The sequence below is a fragment of the Arachis hypogaea genome, chromosome 2 (assembly GCF_003086295.3).
Source record: "Arachis hypogaea cultivar Tifrunner chromosome 2, arahy.Tifrunner.gnm2.J5K5, whole genome shotgun sequence".
NCBI classification, from domain to species: Eukaryota; Viridiplantae; Streptophyta; class Magnoliopsida; order Fabales; family Fabaceae; genus Arachis; species Arachis hypogaea.
This window is the reverse complement of record NC_092037.1, coordinates 102735822-102759699: the sequence shown is the minus strand read 5'-3', so window position 1 is coordinate 102759699 and position 23878 is coordinate 102735822. Positions and strand designations below refer to the sequence as shown.

Sequence of the window (23878 nt, the reverse complement as noted above, 5' to 3'; positions counted from 1 at the left end):
TCATTTACTCTTTCTGATATTTTGTATTTAGTTGCAATAATGCAGTTAAAATAATAATCAGTATATATATTTAATTTTATTTTAGTGTCAATAGTTTAAAATTGACACCTTTAAGGCTTAATATCTTCTTATTTTAGAAAATTTTTGGTTATACCAAGGATAGAAGAATATTATGAAATAGTAAGTTAGGCTTCAAACAATGAAATATTTATATTTTTTTTTTTGGTGACTAAATAGAAAAGAAAGAAAAAAGAGACAAAACCAAATTAATTGGCTAGGGTCATATCTAAATCTATTAGATGTTGAAATTCACTCCATGGTTGGCTCCAATTCGAGTGAATGTCCGCGACAGAAGCAGCTGCTTTAGCCATACAATCTGCAACACTATTTGCAGTCCTCTGAATTAAAAGAATAGAGACTCTCCAATTCCAATTCATATCCTCCTGAATATGCTTTGCCAAATCCCATTCCGGAATATCCTTACTAAGCATTCTTTGGTTTACCAAGAAAAGAGCTTCTAAACAGTCTGTTTCACAAATAACCTCACGAAATCCACTCTCCCAAGCAAGAAGTAAACCTCTCCAAATTGCATACAATTCAGCAAAAAGAACACTGCACACTTCGACTTTTCCAGTGCAACCTTTCAACCAACATCCATCAGGATTGCGAATAATACAACCAAAACCAGTATAGCCAGAAGGAGCAAACCAACTAGCATCACAATTCAATTTAACAGAATGAACTGGAGGTGGAACCCAATGCAAACAAAGTGAAGGAGGAGACAGAGATTGATGCATAGCAAAAATAGTGTGAAACTCCCTTACTGAACTACGAATCAAACTCACCACTTTACTAGCACTCCATGAATCATCTATATTAAATAAGTCATTATTTCTGCTTCTCCAAATCCACCAGATAGTCGAAAAGAAAAGAAAAGCATCTATATTATGAAACATATAAGAATTATTCTTATTATGGGTCATTATCATTTCACGTAATGGCTCCTCCTTATTTTCCAACTAAATAAATGGACCTAAAGGCATTGATCATGCGTATAATGACGTAATGAAATGTCTATTTCCCTATCCTTGAAATGATTGGTTGTTGCATTATCGCAACCTAAAATCATTGGTTTGCTCTTTTGTCTTCCTCTAAAAATTGAAAGCTCTACGTAATTAGATGCAACTATTATGCCAGCGTACTCTTATCTACTCGACTTATTTATGTGGGTGCACGTATATATACTTTAATAGTTATTTTTTAAATAAGATTCTTTATTTGAAAACTTTAAAGTAAAAGGTATTTCAATGTTCAACTTAACCGGCAAAAATATACAATGATTATAACATAGTACCAGAATGTGATGTTAAAAAAAATTGAATTGAAGTTTTTGCTCTTAATAGCAATGGAATAAGAGAAGGAAATTGAAAATTGAAAAGAGAAGGAGAGAGAAATTAATGAATATTTAGTGATTAAATTGAATAAATACTCGTAACAATATAAGAAATATTATACACTATTTATATTTACAAAAAGAATGAAAATAATTAAATAATCAAATTTTTTTAATAAAATTTTACTACACTACTAATACTAACCAACGTGTCTAATTATATAATTCTAACAGAATTCACCTCAATTTTATTTTAATTTATTAGCATCAATATTTATTTCATTCCTTTACAAGCTGAAAGTACTTAATTTATGTAGATCAAGTAATTAATTACAGTTTGGACAAAAGATAAGCAAAATGTTTTGGGAATAAAAATTTAATTAAAAAATCAGTAGGTGTGAAGGTTTGAAGTTGATCATCAAAAATTACAGTTGATGCAGTAAGTAAAATAGATTTAAAATAGTCCAAAATCATGAAAAATAAGAAAAAAATTCGTACATAATGAGAATCAGAATTAGTGTTTTGTTCAATTGGTAGAAATGTTGGATTATCAATAACAATTTTAGTAGACAAAGATTGTTTAAAAAGTAAAACCAATTCATAAAATTTAGTGTTTTGGGAGAAATTTTCTTAATTTTTTAATTCAAGAGTATACTTTGTTTGATTCCAGGCTTGTAGCACAAGAAAACACATTTTTTAGACCTTGAATCTAATTTTTGTCTTCCGCTAGTAAGTGTGCATTCGAAGATTAAACAACCAAACACCTTTAAATGCATTAAATCTAGTTTTGAACTAAACAATGCTTCATAAGGAGTTTAATTTTTTGAGAGCAATACTCGATAATCTATTCATGATATGTACTGAATATTACACTGCATATTGCCAGAAATATTTGGGTACATTTGAATGAAAAATAAATGTTCGTGCTATATTAATATGTGTTGATATTTCCTTTCTACAACACCATTTTATTGTGGAGTCTCAACACGAGATTTCATAAACGATTTTTTTTGAAAGGTAATAAGAATCCATTTTAAATTCAAGGTCATTGTCATTTCAAATTTATTTAACATTTTTACCAAATTGAGTTTAAACTAATTTAATAAAATCCTGAATTAATTTTCTGATTTTTTATTTTAATTTCATGCAGTATGTCCATGTGATGAATCTAATTTCTTTCTCTACAATGATAAAAAAATATTTGTGTCCAAATGTAAAAATGATTGAAAGTGGTCTCCATATATTTATATACAACAAATTAAATATATTTTCTAACTTTGTATTACTAATAGAAATGGAAGCTTTTTTCGTCTTGCATAATGACAAGAATAATAGACATGAGAAGAATTAACGCATTTTATGAATGAAAATGATTATTTTAATGTAATATTCTAGTACGAGGCAAATGGCTTAATTTGGCATACCAAAAATTTGACTTTAATTGTGCAAAATATGAAGTAATAGAGAGATCACCTTATTTAGCAGCATAGAATTCTTCTTTTAAAGCATTAACTCTGAAAACATCACCACGAGAGTATTGATTCTTTAAATCCTTCCATAGATCCGCAGCTGATGAAGTGATTTACATGATACTCTTTGCAACTTCTGGACTAAGAGACAGATTGATCCAGAAAATGAAAAAATTGTTGCATCAATCCGACGCTTCATACTTTGGTTCATACTCCACTGGTTTGATTATTGATCCATTAAAAAGCTTTACTTTATTCTTAGATCTGAGAGCTCTACACATATCATAACACCACTGATAATAATTATGAGATGTGAATTAGAGAAGAATGAGTGTTGTTCCTAGATTTTCTACTGGATTTAAGAAATAAAGACTCAAATAATCTGATATAGGGATGGCAATTCTCCCCGGTGGGACGGGTATCTACGGGGATTTACCCGCCGGAGAGCAGGTTTGGGGAGAATTTTCTCTCCATGAAAAACAGATACGGGTACTCATGTAATAAATGGGACGGGGATAGAGGTACCCGTCCCGTAGGTACCCATTTAATAACTATATATAAAAAATTACAAAATTAACCATATATATATATATATATATATATATATTAGTTAAAACCCTAATTCATAATCACACCGTCACTCACTCACTTGACTCTCTTCTTTCTGTCGCTCTCTTATGCTCTCTCATAGGAGCCTCTCTTTCTCACTCAAAATCTCACTTGTCATCGCTTCCTTCAATCCTTCTTCCTTCTCACCGCATTGTTGACGTTCTTCCTCTCAGCCCCTCACATCATCGTCCCTTACCTTCCTCCGTCGTCGCTCACTTTCTTCCTCTCATTGCGTCGCTCGCTGCTCACAATTTTGTCGTTGCCTCCGCCTCTGCTATGTGACGACACCTCAGATCTACGACGTCGACGACAACTGTTTTCCAATATCACCTCTGGTCAGCGGAAGACGATGACGATTTTGCTCCATAGCTAGTTTCTATTGATTGATAAAATTGGTTTTAATATATATTTTGATTTTTCATTGATAAAATTGGATTTAGGATTTTTTTATGGGTTTAGGATTATGATTTTGGTTTTATTAATTGATAATTTTGAGTTCAGAGTTAGATTCTATTGTGTAAAATTTGATTTAAGGTTTGGATTTGTAAAATTGAGACATATACTGATTTATTTTGATTTTTCATTGATGAAATTGGGTTTAGGATTTGATTTATGGGTTTAGGATTATGGTTTTGATTCTGTTAATTGATAAATTTGAATTCATAGTTAGATTTTGTTACTGTAAAATTTGATTTAGGGTTTGAATTTGTAAAATTGAAACATATACTGAATTTACTTTGAACTGTTTTTGAAATTTTTATTGATTCTGATTTTTTTTTCTCTCAAATTCGTGGATAATCACGGATATCCAAATATCCGGCAGATACCAGGTCTCCGTTACCCGTCGCAGGGACGGAGAGTGTTTTTGGAGGCGGGGAGCGGGGGGTGGGAGATATGTCTCCACCCTCATGGGGCTCGTTGCCATTCCTAATCTGATATATGTGTTTTAAATTGAGAGAATTGCTTTATAAACATTGTAAACCTTTCAAAATCTGCCGCGGCTTTAGATTCATCATTTGGATTCGAGCTTTTGTTGTTATTATTTTTTATGGATTCAACAAGTTTTGATACCATGAAAAATGGTACCAGAATATAATGCTAAAGAAATTAAATTATAGTTTTTGTTCTGAATAATAACAGAAGATAAGAAAATTGAGAAGGAAAGAAGAGAAAAATTGATGAATATTCAATGATTAAATTAAATGAATAATCATGACAATATAAAAAATGCTGTAAACTATTTATTATAATTACAAAAAAAAAAAGAAAAAAAATAATCAAATTCCTTTAACAAAATTTCACTACTCCTTCTCTAACAGAATTTTACTACACCACTAATATTAATCAATGTGTCTAACTATACAATTCTAATAAAATTTATGTGCATTTTATTTTAATTTATCAACATTAATATTTATTTCAATGATTGTATATAATATATTTTTTCACGCAAAAAATTTTTGTTTGAACTCTCAAAATTAGAATTGTACGTGCATAGACTTTTTTTTTTCGAAAACAATAAAAATCAACTCTAAATTCTTTTATTATAAAATATAGATAGATATACACGATAATCATAACATATTTAATAATAGATAAACCTAATTCTTATTTTTAATTATTCTATCAATTTTCTTATATTATTCTTATTTTGAACTAATCCATATTAAATTGTTTAGAGGTTTAATCGTCGTCCTATATGAATAATTAAAATGCAATATATAAAAAAACAAGAAAAGCCCATGCTGGCAATGTAGTTTTTGGCCCTTCTGCTAGGAAAGCTCTATTATTATCATTATCGTTACTTTTTTTATTTTTTTTTATATTCAACTATTATATATAAATGCATATAAGTATAAGTTATTACCCAAACCAAACTGCACACTCAAATAGTCAACGAGAAAAATATGCTTTCCCTCTCAACATCCAATTAAGTAGTGACCTAAGTAAAAGGAAACAAGAAAAGAATCCTTTCACCAAAATTAATAACAATAACCTATATACTAGATATGATTCATTTAAATATTTAATAATATAGCAATATAGTAATATATATGAAGGCGTGCATGCTGACGATCGTTTCATATTTCATCTGCATGCCCCGTCGTATGTGACAATTAAGATAGATTATTATAAAAAAAATTATTTATTTTAAAATTCTCCATTTCTTTTGGGATATGTAAGGGGCTAAATGTATGGGTATTAATACTGGGGGGTCAATCCAATAAAAACGTTTAAAATAACTTTTTAAAAAATATTTTTTAATAATTAAAATTTAATATATAATCAATTAAATCGTATTATTTTTATTAAAATTAGGTCAAATAAATTAGTTTAATAAAAAAATTGTGAATCAAATTTTGAATCGGTCTAAATTAATATTATCTTTTATAAAAATGACTACAATATTCTTATTATAAAAAATAAGTAAAATACTCTTATTATATATATTAATTTTGAGAATTCTAAATTCTAGTCCTTTTCTTCTCTGTTATCGTAGAGTTAGAATTTAGAGTTTTCAATATATATATAATAAGGATATTTTAGTTAATTTTTATAATAGGAATATTGTAGTCATTTTTTATAAAATATATTAATTTATATCGGTTTAAAATTTAATTTATTAATTTTTTGGCTAAACTGATTTGTCCGGTCTAATTTTAATAAAAATAACACAGTTTAATTAATTATATGTGTTAAATTTTAATTTTTAAAAAAATATTTAAAAAAAAAAGATATTTTTGACATCTTTATCTAAGTGACTCCCATTGATGTTGGCGATATTCTTTCATAGAATCGTCTTTTTATGAAAATAATAGAATAATAATTTTTAGAAATTTGTTTTACTGTGTTTTGAGAATGTAAAATGAAATAAATAAATAAATTTGTAATAATTTTTTATATATATAGAACCAACTACATATCAAACCAAAATTAAAAATAATAAAACTATAATCACTAGGCAAATTAAAGTCTCATGTAATTAGACTTGTTTATAATTTGTCTTTTGGAGGAGGAAAAGGGGCAGGGTATACTTTTGTCTCATCATCACATTATTTTCCTTTATTTCTCATCATGCCTTTCTACTAAGAAGGTGATATATTAAAAAGCACCAAGAAACTAAAGGAATATTGTGTGTGTGCATTTGAGTGGGTGCATGAAACTATTATTCTACCATTTACTACTTTTTGTGTACATCAATATCTTTTAGTAATGTAACATTATTAAATCTTTATTTAGATATCGATGTAGATTGCTTTTTATAGCAATTACCTAAAACAATAAGAAATTAAATTTTAATTAGTATTATCTAATTTTAGAATTTAAGTTAATAATTTAAGATTTAAAATTAAGAGTTTATGATATAAGATTTAAATTTAAAATAAATAAAATAATTTTAAAAATATTGACTGATAATATTGATTGAACAAAATTAATTACTTAATATTACTCAAAAAATAATTTAACTGTTCTCTTGAATTTTTGATATTATATATATCTTAGCACGTTTATAAAATAATATATAATAATAGTAGTGTACATTGGCATCAATTTTTTACTCTATCTGTATTTTAATGAAATGAAAGGCTATATAGTACTATAGAAATCCATATTCTAAATTACGACTACCAACTTAACTAAATTGATCTTACTAATAATATGAGATCCTTAACCAAATTGTATGGATGAAAAGAAAAGGAAAAAAAAAAGTGAATGATATGGTCCTACAAAATTGGACCTCTCATAAATAAAGTTTTGGATTTATGAGAGTGGTTAGTGTAGATATGAATAATAGAAAGATGGTGTTATCGGTTCTAAGGCAAATGCTCCATTATTATTTAAAAAGGACCACAAAATGAATGATAATGAAGGCGGGTGTATATATGCATACGTATTGGGAATTTATTATTAATATTAGTTATATTTTATTATATAATTAATTTTTATTCTTTTTTTTTGAAGATTTAAAATTTAGAATTTAAAATTTAATATTTAAATTTAAAATAAAAGAATAATTTTAAAAAAATAAACTGATATTTGTTGAAAAATAATTATTTTTAAGTTAAATTCAGGATAGTAAAAATATTTCTCCCAAACAACTATTTATAAATTGTCACATTAACAATATACAATAACTAATTTTCAAACTCAAAGTTTTAAAAATCATCTAAATACATAAATATTATTATAATAAGCGTATAAAATACTTTACACACTGTATCCAAATAAAACTTTTAAGGTGAAAATTCAGATGCAGTCGACTTCACCTGAAGTTAATGACTGAGAGCCGTTAAATGATTCGACTGATTTGACTAAATTTTTATCTAACGGCTTTCAGCCATCAACTTCGTGTGAAGTTGACTACACCTAAGTTTCCACCAACTCTTAAACTAAAATAGATAAAGTCACAAAAATCATCATCATCATTTAATTTCGACCGTGATGGTGCCATATAAAAAGAATCATTCAAATATTTATTAATAAATAAATAAATAATGTGAAGCAATGGCCTCATGAAGCATGCATGAGAAGAGTTGCTAGCTAGCTGGTGGTGACTTCTTCCTCGATCAAGAAGTAACAAACAAATTAAAGCTGGACCTTCATTTGTCTCTTTTATTGTTCTTTGTTCATACATAAAATTGAAGGGATGGAGATCTTGAGTAGGAATATAGAAAAACAAACAAAAGTACAAATTTTTTAAAGAAAGATAGCAGGGTGATAAGGTTCTAAATTAATTTGGCCTTTTTCAATATATGTGGGACTTGAATTAAACTAGACTACTCAAATTTTATCAAAAAAGATAATCATGATAATAAAATAAAAAAATAGTTTTTTAAATTTATTATATTATATGCATTTAGACAATCATTTATGCACTATTGGTCCTGGCGCAATATAAATTTTCCAACTTTTTATAGCAAAAATTATAGGAGATGAACATGGAGTCATGGACCCCCTATACACTCCCATCAAGTTTCTTTTCACTACCCTCTCCCATCAAACTCTTTTAATTTCAATCACATTAATTATTATTCATTTCATTGGTTGCTACTTGCTTTAATTTGGAGTAAATGTCTGAGAGATGAATGTGTACGGCAATAATATTGCTTTAATGTATAGTAGCAAAATGTCATGATTCCTTTGTACTTCAGTTATCTAATTCATTATTCTCTTCTTGGTAAATTTTTTTCACTTTACTTACAACCCCAGCAAGTAGCAACACCCTATTTTTAATTATATATTTAATTTTCTGTTGGGAGGACGTTGTCAACACTCAACTCCAAGTGATGATGCATGTGAGTTAACAATCCCAAAAATAAATAAATAAATATAAAATTCTTTCTCAAATGAGACAAATAAATAAACAACCCTTTTCCCACATGGTCACAAACCAAAACCATAAACATAAGATCTGAAAATTTTATTCTATAAAGTACAACATATATAAAACTGGAATATATTTATATATGTATTCATGAAATTACTTATACAAAATATATATTACAAAGAATGAACCAAACTAAAAGCAACTCATTTTCTGGACAATAGAATTCTCCAATTCCAGCCGGCCATATAATAAGCTCTATATATCAAAATATTCTACCATATATTACACATATATAATTTCTCTATAAATATAAACTAACCAATTATTAATTAATAATATTGAACCTCCTCCCTCAATTTGTATATAGTCCAACTTATTTTATTTTTTTCCCCTTTTGATTATTTACAATTACATGTGTATTAGGTGTGTAGTATAGTGTACTACACACACTGACAAAATTAATTAAGCAGCATGAAATTCATATCATCACATGAGGGAACAAGCATTAGGGTTCTCATCACTGAACATCTGAGGGTGAGGTTGGTTAGGGTTCATGTAGAATGGTAATGGACCTGGCTCAACATGATGATACCCTTGATTATGGTTCATCACATACCCTTGGGTCATGTATCCTTGTGGTGGCTCCATATAGTGGTACCCATGGTTTGCATACCCAGGGTGAACCTCCATAGCATAACTTGTTTGACCTTGATGAAAATTTTCATTATTGTTGTGCCAATAAATTGGGGATGGCAACGGGTACCCGTGGTATTCCATTTTGTTAACTTCACTCTTTGTTTCTGTCGTCGCTGTCACTGTTGTCGCTGCTGCTTTTTCTTTCTTGTCACCGTCTCCTCCTCCTCCACTTTCTTTTTTATCTCCGCTGTCTTTTTTGTCGCTGGCGGCTTCTTTGCTCTCTTTCTTTTCACCGGCACCGGCATCCCCGCCGTCTTTTTCTTTCTTTTCCTCATCTTTCTTCGGTGCAACCACCTCCACGTTCCTCTTGAGCTTATCGTTCAAATAGGGCACCAGTTCCTTCACATCCATGGTTCCCTTCACCGTCACCAAATCTTTACCTCCATCAATGCTCACCGAATCAACACCTACACAAAACAATGTTTAACATCTTCGTTCATAATTAGCTTAAGGTAGAAACTCAGGTGCAGTTGGCTGAAGTTGATAATTGAGAGCCGTTAAATAATTTGATTAATTTGACTAAATTTTCATCTAATGACTCTTAATTATTAATTTTATGTGAAATTGACTACACCTAAGTTTTCATCCTATCTTAATATTATTATGATAAAATAAAATTAAATCTCACTAGTTATTATTAATTAATTTATTGATCCACTGAACCCGCCAGCCACAAATTATTTAATTAATTTATAATAATTTGATTGATTAAAAGATTATTCAAAGGAATAAAATACTACTAGCTAGTACTAGTACTATTAGTTTAATTATTAATTAATCTCTTGTTATTTTTTTTTCTCTTGGTATCATCGGGAATTAGGTCAAGTCTCTCACCGTTGAACTTCTGGATGATTCTTCTAATTTTCGCAATGCAACCGTCACAGTGCAATCTGATCTTCAAAACCACCGTGCTCTGAATAATAATAATGATAAAAAATAAAAGTCGGTGAGCTAAATTAATTAAGCTAATTAATTAAACTAAAACATTATTAATTAATTTAATTATTATTATTATTACTAAATACCTCTTTAGGTGGCTTCTTCTCATCGGATTTCTTTTCTCCCTCGGCCGGAGGCGCAGGAGGAGGAGGAGCGGCTTCCTTCTTTGGCGGCGGAGGGGTTAGTAGCTCAACCTTCTTCTTAGTTCTGACGATAAGCTTCTCTTGAAGCTTAACGGCGTCAACGTCGTTTCCGGTGACCGTTAACTTGTTAGCCGTTAAATCAGCCTTGACATCCTCCACACCTACACACACAATATATATAATTATTTTGAAATTATATAAATCTAAATTAATTAGTTAAGTAATTAATTAATTAATTAGTAATTACATACCATCAAAATGGCGAACGGTTCTTTTGATTTTCTTAATACATCCCTCGCAATGCAAGTCAAGCTTGTAAACGACAGGAGCGGGTGTGTCGTTTTTCTTTGGTTCTTCAGACGACGGCTTCTTCTCCTCCGTTTCATTCTTTGGCTGCTCCTTTTGCTTCTGCCACAACAAATTAAACCGCCACAAAAATCAGATACGAAACACAAAGGCCAAATATAATTAGATGCATGGAATAGAAATATAGAATAGAATAAGAATCAAAACAAACCTCTCCCATGATAGCTTAAGATAATAATAAGAAGAAGAATAAGAATGTTATATTTGTTTTCGTTTGGAGAATGGGAATTGAGGAAAAGGGTGAGAGGATTATATTTATAGATAAATAAAAAGAGGGAGTTATATTGGTTGGTGGGGTTAATATTGTGGGTTAGTTGGGTCAGATCTATCGGTGGATGGGTTTCATGTTATGTATGCATCATGCATACATGTATGTTAAATCATAATCATATGGATATGGATATGGATGATGACTATATTGTACTACTTTATACTATAGTGCTAGCAATAGTAGCTAGTACGAATAATAAAATATTGAAGTTAATTTGAAACTATATATTATAATGTTAACTGGATGAATAGTGGCATGTGTGATTTTGTGTGCTGTGATGTGTTATGCCGCCGGTTAAGACTTTGCTTGTTATCTAGAAAATACGGCAACGGCATCATCATATATTCATATATGAATATGACTTATCTTCTACTATAGTTATAGTAGTGTTATACCCTACATATATGTATATACATAATCTCACTTTTTACCAAACCAAACGGTTCATTTACCTGACATTTTGCCAAAAAGTGATCAAGTTTAATTAATAATTAACCAAATAAACCAATTATTATATATATAATAACATAATGTGGATTCGGTTATGCTGTCTCTCACAATGATGTCACATTTTATATTAATTTTGAATAAAAAATATTTTAGTTAATTTATTTTATTATCCACATGTTGTGATTTTATTGGACTGGTGGATGGTACATATTTGATTAATAATTTTTCTCCATGAACATTGAATTTACTGTAAAGGCTTTAATTGTTGCCTAACATTGCCTCACACTTTTCCATCTATTTTCTCACCCTCTTTCTCATCATTAATTATTTATTTTTCTGGAAAATTTACTCATCATCTTTCATGCATTTTTGAGCTTAATTCCGGTGCATATCACAAAGGCAATGCACCTACATACTTCTTTTGCACGTTCATTGAATGCTCACAGATTTTCCAGAGAATTTTAAGATTGTTGTTGAGACATTTTCCATCAATTGTTGTTTCTATTAATTTCACATTAATAATTTCTAAGTTCAATCTTTATCATAGATGGAAGTAATTAATTACCATACACGCATTGAAAAGAGTTTCAAGTATACTAAAAATACTAATATTATAATTATTTTATCCATTGATTTAAATTATAAAAAATATATATAATATGTATTAATTGAAATTAACAGTTAAAATAATTGGGATATCGCGATACACTTAAAATTTTTCTCGCGCATCGTGTGTCATGGTAGAGGCACATACCTTACCACATGAATTATTATATATTTCTTTTTATGTTATTTTATGCCAATTTTTTTAGAAGTAATATAAAAATTAATTTTACACTTTTTAATCATAAAATATTCTAATAGTATATATTTTACGAAATTAATTATTCTAAAGGTTTACATCGTGAAAAATAGATAGTATACTTGTAGCACTTGCTCATAATTTTCAATCAAAATTGCTTGTTATTGCCTATGCGTGCAATCGTAATACTCATTGAGTCAAATAGATAGAAAATATCTTCATTTTTTGTCCTCTTTTTTTTTTTCTCATTTGTGTGAAAAGAACAATGTCTAAATGAAAAAATCTCATTATATATATACAGAACAAAAATTGTTAAGACATGCATATATATGATCATTTACGTGTTCTAATTTAACCGGTTATTTTTTTTTAAGAAATAATTAATTTTTCAGCGTTTTATTTTAGCCAGCCACACGTCCTTGGTCCCCAACAACATAGAAATTCACAATACGCACTTAATTGCATTCCATATATACACATTTTACCTACAAATTAAAACTTTATAATCTGCATATTGTTAAAATATCTTGAAGCTACGTAACCACTAAGGAGATCGATGGAGTGAGGACCACGCACTTGGATCAATTTCTCTTTGTGTTCCTAATTTGGCTCTGTATAGGTTGTCACCTTCTACACAATCTATGGTGCGGCCATAAAGCGATTGGCTCCACAAGGGAGAGAAATTAAGAAAAAAATAAATTTATTTTTAGAAAATGTTCTCTATATACTCACTATTATTTGTTATATATACTAAAAATTTATTAATTCGCATTATTAAAATATTTACAAAGTCACGATATATATATATATGATCCTGTAGAATTGATCTATTTTTTTATTGATCGAAAGATATGAAATAAATCATATTGATTTTTCGATCAAAAGTACTGTGTAAAATCTTCGGTCCAGGAATAGGATGAGTAAAAAAGAGTATATTAAAGAGTATAAAATAAAATCTAATTCTATATATAATAATATATTATTAAAATAATAAAAAAAATTTAATATTTTTTAAAAATGAACTTTATTTTTTAATTAAAAAAAGTTTTTATCAGATAATATATATATATATCGTGAAAGTCAATATAATTAATATGGACCACATCTATTGGCAATGATCAAGTTGCTACTTGCTCTCCATATGGAGATAAAATGATTCGTTCCCAAATGAAATGACCATATATATATAACATGCATGTGTTCTACATGTGCTTGCATTGCTGGTTGATTTTTCTTATAAGGCTGCCTCATATGTATATTTATGCATTTGATTTTATTTATACGACCATGTGCAATTTTTTCTTTTAATTTCTCAACTAATAAAATTAGAAAAAGTTTCAAATTATGATATATGTGATTATCTGTTATAATGATTGACCACTACAATTTTTTTTTCTTTTTTAGTTTCTAGCCTTTATGACTTTATGTTGATAGTGTAAGATTATATATTATTTATTCGTATCGTTAATACTAAAGAAACAAAAAAAAATGTGTCTTATTTAATATTTATTAATTATTATAATAATTAATAAAATAAATTATAACTATTTTTAATTAATTTTTTTGGTTATTAAATATTTTTGTATTCATAAATAGGCTCAATTTTTTGAATATAAAAAATTTGTGTTCTGTCTTGATATGGATCATGGAGTACAAGACAAATATGTAGTACAATTTTTTGTGAGTGTGAGGTAGAAAAACTCGGACTATGCGAGTTTTTTGATTTTAAAATTTTGCATAACAAATCGCATGGTCCGTTTTGTAGTCGGAGAAATTTGAATTTCGAAAGATGAAAATTGGATTGTTTTTCTTTTTTATGAGAGAGAACTCGGACCGTCCGTTTAGTGAGAGAGAACTCGCAGAGTTTGAATTCTGTTCCGCTGATATCATAACGTTGTGAAACACTTCTCTTCTCCATAACCGAATTTAACACCATTCTTATTTCCATATTTAAATTAAAAAGCGTCATAAATACTGTTGTAACTAATTAATAAGAATGAAGATAGACATATAACTATAGCTATAGTTGTATCTTTTACTTTTGTGGTAGGGTAGAACTTAAGAAGAGAGGCTCTAATTAAGGGCAAGGTTTACATGCAAAATTGATGGAGAATTAAGAATTTTTGACTTATTATATATAGAGAGAGACCTAATTAATAAGTAGCTACGACATTGGTGACGTTACCACCATTTGGATTGATGAATCCGAATTCAATTCCAATTAGCCATTAATGGCTCCACCTTTTAAGACCTTTTGATTTCTTGGAATCTTGGGGAAGGTGGCAAAACCTTTTTGACCATATTTAGCTTGCACCACAGATATCTGATCTTATTATATATAATTCATATGAGATGTAGGGCAACAATTTTTAAGAGAAAGTCACTAGTAATAATACTAGCTAATAATTAAGTGAACCCATATAATGTAGCACATATATACCATTATTGTTATTTAAAAAGAAAAATCTATCTGGTTTTCAAAATTTGTGTTCATAATAATAAATGATGATTAGGATTGTGTATTTTACTTTTCTAAATACATGCATCTCTCATCACTTCAAAACTCCAAAGTAGTGTTGGTTTAGCAGACCTTGAGAGAGAGAAATGTAAATCAATGTCACTTTTAGAGTTCAAAAGTGAATTTGGGTTAGTGAGATTGCAGAAGATTTTTATTTATTTATTTATTTATAACTCTTGAACTAGTACGAATATAGAGCAGAAAAGAGATAATATAAACTAGTATGTAATCTGTTTGAGAAAGTTTAGAAAGTTAGTACTTTTATAAAAATTTAGTCTACATTTAATTAATAAAAAAAATAATGAATCAAAAGAAAATCAGCAACAATAACAATAAAATCACCAGCAACAACAACAATAAAATTAGCAATAATAAATTATAAGAAAAAAACAATGAAACACAAGAACAATAAATCAAAAGCTAAAACAATGAAGTTATTTTTTTCTTTTTTTTTTCAATAAAATAAAAGCATAAATAGAATTAAAAACAAAAGTTGAAGCAAAATTAGAAATAAAAATAACAGCAGAAACAAGGTAACAAAATTAAAAGAACAAAAAATTAGATGCAGAATTAGAAATAGAAGAAAAATCAGATGTGAAAATAGTAGAAGTAAAAGAACAAATTAAAGAATCAAAATTGAAAACAACGTGATTAACAAAATCAAAATCAGAATCAAAATTGATGGATTAACAAAATCAGAATTAGAAATATGTGATTAACAATATGATTAATTAACAAAACCATAAACAAAAGCAAAATTGGAACCCGAACAAAATTAGAAATCACCGGTGGTGGTGATGGAGAAGACTTGGCGGAGGATGCCGTCGTTGCGGCAGCAACAACGACGGCAGCAGCAAAGAGGGTGAGAGTGCGGTCGAGGGTGACTTCGGCGACAATGTGACGCTTGTTGAGAGACTGGGCAGTGGCGACGCAAATGACGCTTGTTGAGGTTCATGCAGACTGGGCAGACGATGCGACGCTTGTCAGGAAGAGAAGCGGCGAGGACCGAACGAGCAGCAGCAGGCAGGGTGATTTCCTTCCCCTTTTTCCTTATTCTGTTTTCTTTTTTTATATATTTGTTTAGTTATAGGTAATTTAGTAATAAAAATTAAAATTTCGGTAAAAAAATACGATTTAAAAATTAAGTTAAATCTTAAGAACAATTTTGTAAACAAAAAAAATTAAAAACGAAAAAAATTTTCAGCCCCTACTTTAAGAATCAAAATCTTACTTAATCCTAAAAAAATCTAATTACAAATTTTAAATGTATGTAGGGACCAATTAAAAGTTATAAAAATATAAAAATTTAATAATTACAAAAAAATATATAGAGACTAACATAATAATTTAATCAAAATATAATTAAGAGAAGCAACATTATTATAACATGGTCATCTACTATATAACCAGTTAATTAATCCAAATAGGAAACATTTCAGATGTACTATGATATTAGGTATTCTAATATTTTTAGTTATTAATTTTAATTATGTATATATTAAAACTAGTTTTATGATTAAATTTAATTGCTAGAAAACGTGCATCATGGTATGTGTGAAATGTATCCTATATATATATATATATATATATATATATATATATACCAGTGTATAAATGATGATTGTTATTTTGTTAATAGTAATAAATCATTTTTTTTTATCTTAATATAAGATCAAATTTATTAAATAATGAAAACAAACATGCATACAAAAGTACTCCGATGATAAATAAAAAGATTAGTGATACTCATACATTATTATGAACAGTGTACATAAACAACTCATTCATAGGCTACAAAATCAACAAAAAGAAAATGTGTATAAGCGTATAAGGTAGAGAGAGAGAGAGAGTAGGACTAAAATAAAAGTAAAATTTGTCTATTAGGAATGGAAGTTATGATAACAGAATAAGCAGATTCTGAGAAGCTGGACACAATGATGGTTTGTGTCTTAATGAAAATGAACCAAATCACACTTCCAGGAAACCGTTATGTTGTTTCAATTTTCATAATATTTCATCATATGCTGATTGTGATGTACGTGATTATACTCTATACTCTTCCTCAATAAAAATGTGTAACATGGGTCAAAATCAAAAAGTGCTTCTTCAAAATTTTATAATACTTTATAAACCAACCTTTTATATATGTTTTGTCATTTCTAGCATTTTCCTTACCTTTCAATATACCTAATCCTCCTAATAAACATTTGATTATATTTTTATTTTCTTTAATACATTTGGAATATTCATGAAATACAAATTTTGTTTTTTTTTTCTCAGGATAATTTCCAACTATAAATCAATGACTAATTTGTCATTAATTAGAATTTTATTTAAAAATTTATTGTTAGTCAATAAATTACTATATATATATATATAAAATAAAATTCGAATATCTAATATTTAGTTAAATAGATTAATAAACTAATAATTAGGCCGATTTAAATTGGTTTACGGTTCTCATATTTACATTCATCGATTTTCTTTTTCCAACGTTAAGAAAACATTAGTTCTTTTTTGGGCTGAAAACAAAAATTTTACTATAATTGCCCAAAAACTGTGAAGCCCGAAAGGCCGTCTCTTCATGTTGCCTAAAAAACCCAATTATCACATCCTTCAAATTATTCATTTAATCAGTCTTTTATTATATAATAAAAAAGGTAGAAATTCAAATACAGTTATGTAAAGTTGATAATTGAGAGTCGTTAGATAAAAATTTAGTTAAATTATTTAAACCACTTAACGAATCTTAATTATCAACTTCATGTGAAATTCACTGCACCTGAGTTTTTACCAATAAAAAAAAGTTAAAACAAATACATCTAATAGATTTAATATTTCTTTTTAGATTATGAAAAAATCTAGGGGATTAGCAATTTTATTACATTTTGGCCAACATATAACCAGCAGAGAAATATGAACCATTGGATGAAATCTTACACTGGCTAATTGATGACTACCAATCACAAATGTTGCTGGTCCTAACATTACTCTTAGATTATTCCGGTAAGAGAACTCAGTCATATGGTAATATAGTATCCTATTGAAGTATATCAAAATAACAAAACATATCCAAGAAGATAAAATTTCACCAAATAGAATGAGGTGCATCAACCTATCTTCCCAGCATGGAAAAACTGAAAAAGAAAAAAAAATTAAAATCTTATTATTCTATATTACTAATAACTCGGTAGAATACTTGTCTAAGTCTCAAAGTAGTGATGATGAAAACTTGGTGGATAGAATCTATCTTCTTCATAGAGAATTCTCGAGCTATGATCCTTCAAATTATAAGCCACTAATTTTGTACGATTAATTATTAGAATTGCAAGTATTGAATCTTCCTGTTCGTGTTCATTATTTGGTGGTTGCCTAACAACATCAAATGCATCAACATCAAAAGTACCTGCTTCGAAAGTAGTTAGATCTACATGAAATCTAACAATCCATTCACTATAATCTTTTTTCAACTCCCAAATACCATAAATTAACTTTAACGGGTCATCATTCTTTTGCACAATCAATATCGAAATACACTTTACTTCGATCATCAACAACATCGTACCAATGTATAGCACCATTGCAATAAACACCATTCTTACAGAAGTAGCGAATATCATTTGGAAAAGTAAGAACATCAACTTTGCTCCAAGAACCCGTGTTTGATGAATAAACATTCATCTTCATCTTATTGGTTGAGAGTTCTACGACTTTAGCGAAAAAGATAATTTTATAGTGAGAAGATTTCCAAGGTTCAAAGACAAGAACTGGATTAGAAAAATTTGGATGAAATTCATAGCCAAATTGGTCTATACGAACACAATGACCGGTTGATGGATTGCTTATATAAAAATAACTTTGTTGGGCCGAACATGGAGAGCTCTCGACAACCGGAGATACTTCGAAGAAGAATCAAGTGATAGAAAAATTTGGATGAAATTCATAGCCAAATTGGTCTATACGAACACAATGACCGGTTGATGGATTGCTTATATAAAAATAACTTTGTTGGGCCGAACATGGAGAGCTCTCGACAACCGGAGATACTTCGAAAAAGAATCAAGTGAGAGAACATAAGATGAGAAGACACCACATTCAACTCAAAACCTTAAGGTGTCAAGTAAATGAGTCTCTCATCTTATAAACTCCTCACTCTTCCTTGCTTTCTTTGATGTGAGACTAACTTTAACACTCCTCACACTTGCAACACTAACATATCCCAGAGTAGTAGACCATTGCATGATTGAAGAATAAGATAGTATAGTAGTCCATCGAACTCATTATGAACATGGAGGTAGGTGAACCTGTTGTTGCTGTTATTGCTGAATGGGGTTATGCGAGCCTTCTTAAGGATGAGGCAATCCTCTGTTTCTTGGAGTAACATTCCAGATGCATAAAGTTTGTGATTGTGGCATAGTCCAAGGGTGTGCCGATTACAAAACTGGGACTCGGAGATCAGAGACAACCATTTTTTGCACACGCATTTGTATCGGAGCAAGTCTTTAACCGCCAACCGGAGAAGGATTTCCGTTAGCAAATCCTTGTCTTCCACCACACTATGCATTATTAATGATCACACTCACAATAATGACTGAATCTCAATTATATAGATGCAATTGATGGTGAGACTTGATTCATGTAACGAAAAATATGATTAGCCTTGGGATTAGGTCAAATAATACTATTTTATTATATCCAATTCAACTCCAGTTAAACCTTTAACCCTTTAAACTTCTAACTCTATCAGTTTATCGACCGATTCGATTTTTACAATTTTAGACTCAGGACAATTATATAGAAAAAAACAATAATGTTATAGTGTTTATTAGATAAAAAGACATAAGAAAACAACATATCCTTCATAAAATGATATAAACAATAACATTATAAAAAATGAAATGAACTTATCACAATACCTTTGCACGTATTTCGTTTACAGTGTAAATAAGATACAAGAAGACAAATTTTCAACGATCATAAAAGGATGTGTAACTCTTGGCATTCTCCACACACATTTCATATCTTATTTTGTCTCGTTTTTCTCACAAAAACAAGGTAACAATGGCCAGTTACAACGTATACATAGTTGTGTGTTTATCCCAATTGTCGTATGAGATATGGCAACAACTGGGTGATATTTGAGTGTGAGAATCCGATACTGTTGCGCACTCAGCGTGTAAGTACATTGTCGGAGTTGAAGAGTTTGATATTGAGCAACATAGGTGGTACAGAAACGAAGGAGGTTGGAAGGGTGGGGTATAGGTTGCTGGCACCCATGGGTAATGGAGTTTTCCAATTTTGACTATTTCGCCTTCTAGAGGACGAGCATGTGCGACTCATGTTTAACATCCATGGGAGGATCATGGCGGAACAGGTGATGGAGCTTTCTGCCGAGGTTGGAGATGTTGGTCATGGTGGTTCTGTACACTCGACCTATGTACAGGACAACCGACCTCTCGCACCACCACCCATTCATGTGGCCATTCCAATAGACGAGGCGAAGGAGGGCAACGAGGAGTCAGACGAAGAATACGTGGCGGATAGTGCTGACAATGATTCTTTTGAAGGGGACGATGAGGAGGAGTTTGTAGTGGAGACGCCCGCCCAGACTGTGGTGCGCCATGTCTTGCTTCCACCTCACCCAATTCCGGCGCTATCGGCAGTACCAAGCCACTATTATAGTTTGGATCTGGACGCCATGCATGAGAGGACTCCGTTTTTTGACACGGGAGAAGAGGATTATAACCTAGACGGTGAGGTAGAGTTTCGGATCGGCCATATGTTCAAATGCCAAGATGCAGTGCTGCAGGGTGTGAAGAACTACAGTATTCGCATTGGATTGATTAAAGTACCATGTGCAGTGCCGTCAAGCTGCGAATGGGAGTCAATGGAGCCTCCGTGTGGCCCTTCGGTAGAACCTCGACTACTGGTAAGTTGAACTGTAATTGTACTTTTGAATACTTCTGTGCAATATATTAAGTAGGTTTGAGATATGGCTGAACCAATACTGTTTTATTGTGTTAGGGAAATTCGGAGGGTTGGTGGAGCACACAGTTGTTTAGCACCCATCATGTCCGAAGACCATCGTCAGTTGGATAGCAGTCTCATCTGCAAGATTATATTGCCGTTGATACAATCCAACCCCTCTGTCAGCATTACCGTGCTGCAAGGTGCGGTCTGAGCAAGCTATCACTTCAAATCCTCCTACAGAAAGATGTGGATGGCGAAGCAGAAGGCAATTGCACAGATCTATGGGAATTGGGAAGAGTCATACAACAAGGTGCCGAAACTGCTTCAGGCACTGCAGAGTTGTTTTCCTGGAACCATTTGTGCTCTACGGGCCGGACCGTACTACAATGAACACCTTTTAGTCCGCGACTGTAGCATGTTCGACAAAGCATTTTGGGCTTTTCCATCATGTGTTGAGGCGTTCAAGCATTGCAAGCCGTTTGTTTCCGTCGACGTCACGCATATATATGGTAGATACAGTGGAGTGTTGCTTATTGCGGTGGCACAAGACAGCAACAGCAACATCCTACCTATTGCTTTTGCCATTGTCGAGTCCGAGAGCACCGAATCATGGTCATTCTTCCTTACTAATCTGAGACGCCGTGTCACCTCACAAGACGGCCTGCTGGTTATCTCCGACAGATCGCAGGCCATCAAGGCCACCCTCAGCTCCGATGATAGTGGTTGGCATCCTTCTAGAGCATTCTATGCTTACTGTATCAGACACATGGCTGTAAATTTCATGACTCGTTTTAATTCAGCCAAAGACAAAAGATACCTCATAAACGCTGGTCCACACAAGACGGGGTATGAGTAATAAATAAAAAAATTATTTAATAATTATTAAAAAATATTTAAAAGATATATTTTATTACTAGCATGATTTATCGAGACATTCCATCCTCACCCAAATAAGAATAGAGTTCAAGACTTTTATTGAGGCACTAAGATACATTACAATAAGGTAAAGCTTTTCTTTTAAGGCAAACATTAATAAAGTAAGTATTAAACATTTATACCCTAACCAAAATAAACGAAACGGTGTCGTTTAAACTTAACAGTGTGTTAAAGATGTTGAAGACTTAAAAAAAAAAAGGGAAAACAAAAAACCCTAATTCTCAGGCAGGGTGTGGAAGAGGAACTCAGCTTCAAAAACCCTAGAGCAATTCAGGAACGCCAAAAATGGGGGGTAAATGTCCGCACAGGAGCGTCAAGAAAAGGAGATACTCTCACAAAACCGCACGCCGCACCAAATTCCTCATCAAAGATATCCTTTTTTATTTATTTTTTTGTTCGATTTTTATTTCCGAAATTCGATTTTCGTTGTTATTCTTTGACAATTGAAAACGTGATGACATGGTTTACGATCAGCTAAACAAGGCTGATGAAGAGAGACCTTTACCTGTTGATGAAGATTTGCCTGGGATGGGACAGTACTATTGCCTTCACTGCGAGTCTGTAACTAATTCCATTATACTTGCTTTTTTCATGTTGTTTAATGTTTTTCACTTCAAAGTTTGCAACTTTGTTTATTTTATTATCTGGGGTCGAATTGCTAGTAGAACACTTCGCTATCAAATTGATGGGAAAGTGAATAAGAAATTGCTTTGTTGTTCATCAATTCACGTTTTACTTGTTTTATATTGTCATGTTTATTTGTTAAGGATGCTGAAGTATAGTTACTCTTTTGATATAATATGCAGTCGGTATTTTTCCAATGTAGCTGTGAGGGATGAGCATTTTAAGACCAAAAAACACAAGAAGCGGTATGATACTTTTGCTTGTGTTTTCCTATTCTTTGCATCCTTTGATTTGGGAAGAATCCTATTATTCACTGGTGAAGAATCCCCTTTTGTAGTAATGGTTATGGTGATTAGATTGAATTATTGCTTTTAGTTTTTGTACTACTCTTGCTTTGAAGTGTTCTGTTCTGTTCTGTTCTGTATGAGTGTGTTTAATCAGCTGAATGACTTTGATTAATGCTCACCTACGTTAGTGTATATACTATTACACACACATACACACATAGTTCAGCTTTCCCTATATTGATGACCATGGTATATGCAAAAACAATAATGCTACCAGCTTTCACACATTCTATAAATTGGTGTGCTTTGAATGATATCGTTTCTGATAGAGCAAACTACAATATCTATCCATGAAAATTTGGAACTCCAACAAATCTATCTACTAGTAGAAATTGTAATTTACTCATCTTTTGTGAGTACAAAGTTAGTCTCGTTCATTTAGGTAGATTTGTCAGAGGTGGAAGCTCACATGCAGTTGTCTTTAATAGTTGAGAACCATTAGATGACAATTTAATCAAATATATCAAATCGTCTAACGGTTTTCAGCTATTAACTTCACATGAAGATAACTCTATGAGTCTTCACCTTTATCAGCATTTTGAACTATTATGGGTAGGAATGGTAGTTTATTCTTTCTGGTGTTGATTGCTTGTGCAGTGTAAAACAAATGATGGGTCCTGCACCTCATACTCAACTTGATGCTGAACTAGCTGCTGGAATGGGAATGCCAGACAATGGACCAAAGTTGATGTCTATGTAACTTATTTATGGGACAAATTGATTATACAAATTTTGAGCCTTGTGTAATGAGATTGGATGCTAAGTTGATATCTTATGATGCTATAGATGTTATCTTATTTCTACCAATATATTATGTTCGTTCTCGTTTCTGCATAGGTTGTTATTTTAGCGCGTTATATTTTCATTGTTAACCACAAAGCTGTATCATCTGGATTCTGGAATGTTACCAAAGCGATTTGACTTATACTGTGCTTTGGTCACATTTGTCCAATAATTTAATATCTTTTAACTATTTTTTAAATTTTAATAGGTAATTGTTGAAAAATACGAATTTT

The 23878-nt window shown here is 30.7% G+C and overlaps 4 protein-coding genes across 4 annotated transcripts; 2 read left to right on the top strand and 2 right to left on the bottom strand.

Moving 5' to 3' along the window:
- Positions 1-8915: 8915 nt before the first annotated feature.
- On the bottom strand, positions 8916-11631 carry LOC112760223 (heavy metal-associated isoprenylated plant protein 6-like). The gene is made up of 5 exons (XM_025808102.2): positions 11096-11631; positions 10830-10986; positions 10522-10739; positions 10331-10409; positions 8916-9903 (listed from the first exon to the last, which is right to left on the bottom strand). Exons 1-5 carry the CDS (start codon positions 11102-11104, stop codon positions 9287-9289), a joined length of 1080 nt encoding a protein of 359 aa, XP_025663887.1. The 5' UTR covers positions 11105-11631; the 3' UTR covers positions 8916-9286.
- Positions 11632-18489: 6858 nt separating this feature from the next.
- Positions 18490-19549, bottom strand: LOC112730113 (F-box protein At5g07610-like). The gene is made up of 2 exons (XM_025780221.1): positions 19219-19549; positions 18490-18752 (listed from the first exon to the last, which is right to left on the bottom strand). The coding sequence occupies exons 1-2, from the start codon at positions 19547-19549 to the stop codon at positions 18490-18492; spliced, it is 594 nt and encodes a 197-aa protein (XP_025636006.1).
- A 1656-nt stretch (positions 19550-21205) lies between these two features.
- On the top strand, positions 21206-21811 carry LOC112730105 (uncharacterized). Its single transcript, XM_025780215.1, has one exon. It carries the CDS (start codon positions 21206-21208, stop codon positions 21809-21811), a length of 606 nt encoding a protein of 201 aa, XP_025636000.1.
- Positions 21812-21893: 82 nt separating this feature from the next.
- LOC112760207 (uncharacterized) lies at positions 21894-23669 on the top strand. Its single transcript, XM_025808101.2, has 4 exons — positions 21894-22261; positions 22343-22448; positions 22698-22760; positions 23460-23669. The coding sequence occupies exons 1-4, from the start codon at positions 22177-22179 to the stop codon at positions 23560-23562; spliced, it is 357 nt and encodes a 118-aa protein (XP_025663886.1). The 5' UTR covers positions 21894-22176; the 3' UTR covers positions 23563-23669.
- Positions 23670-23878: the final 209 nt, after the last annotated feature.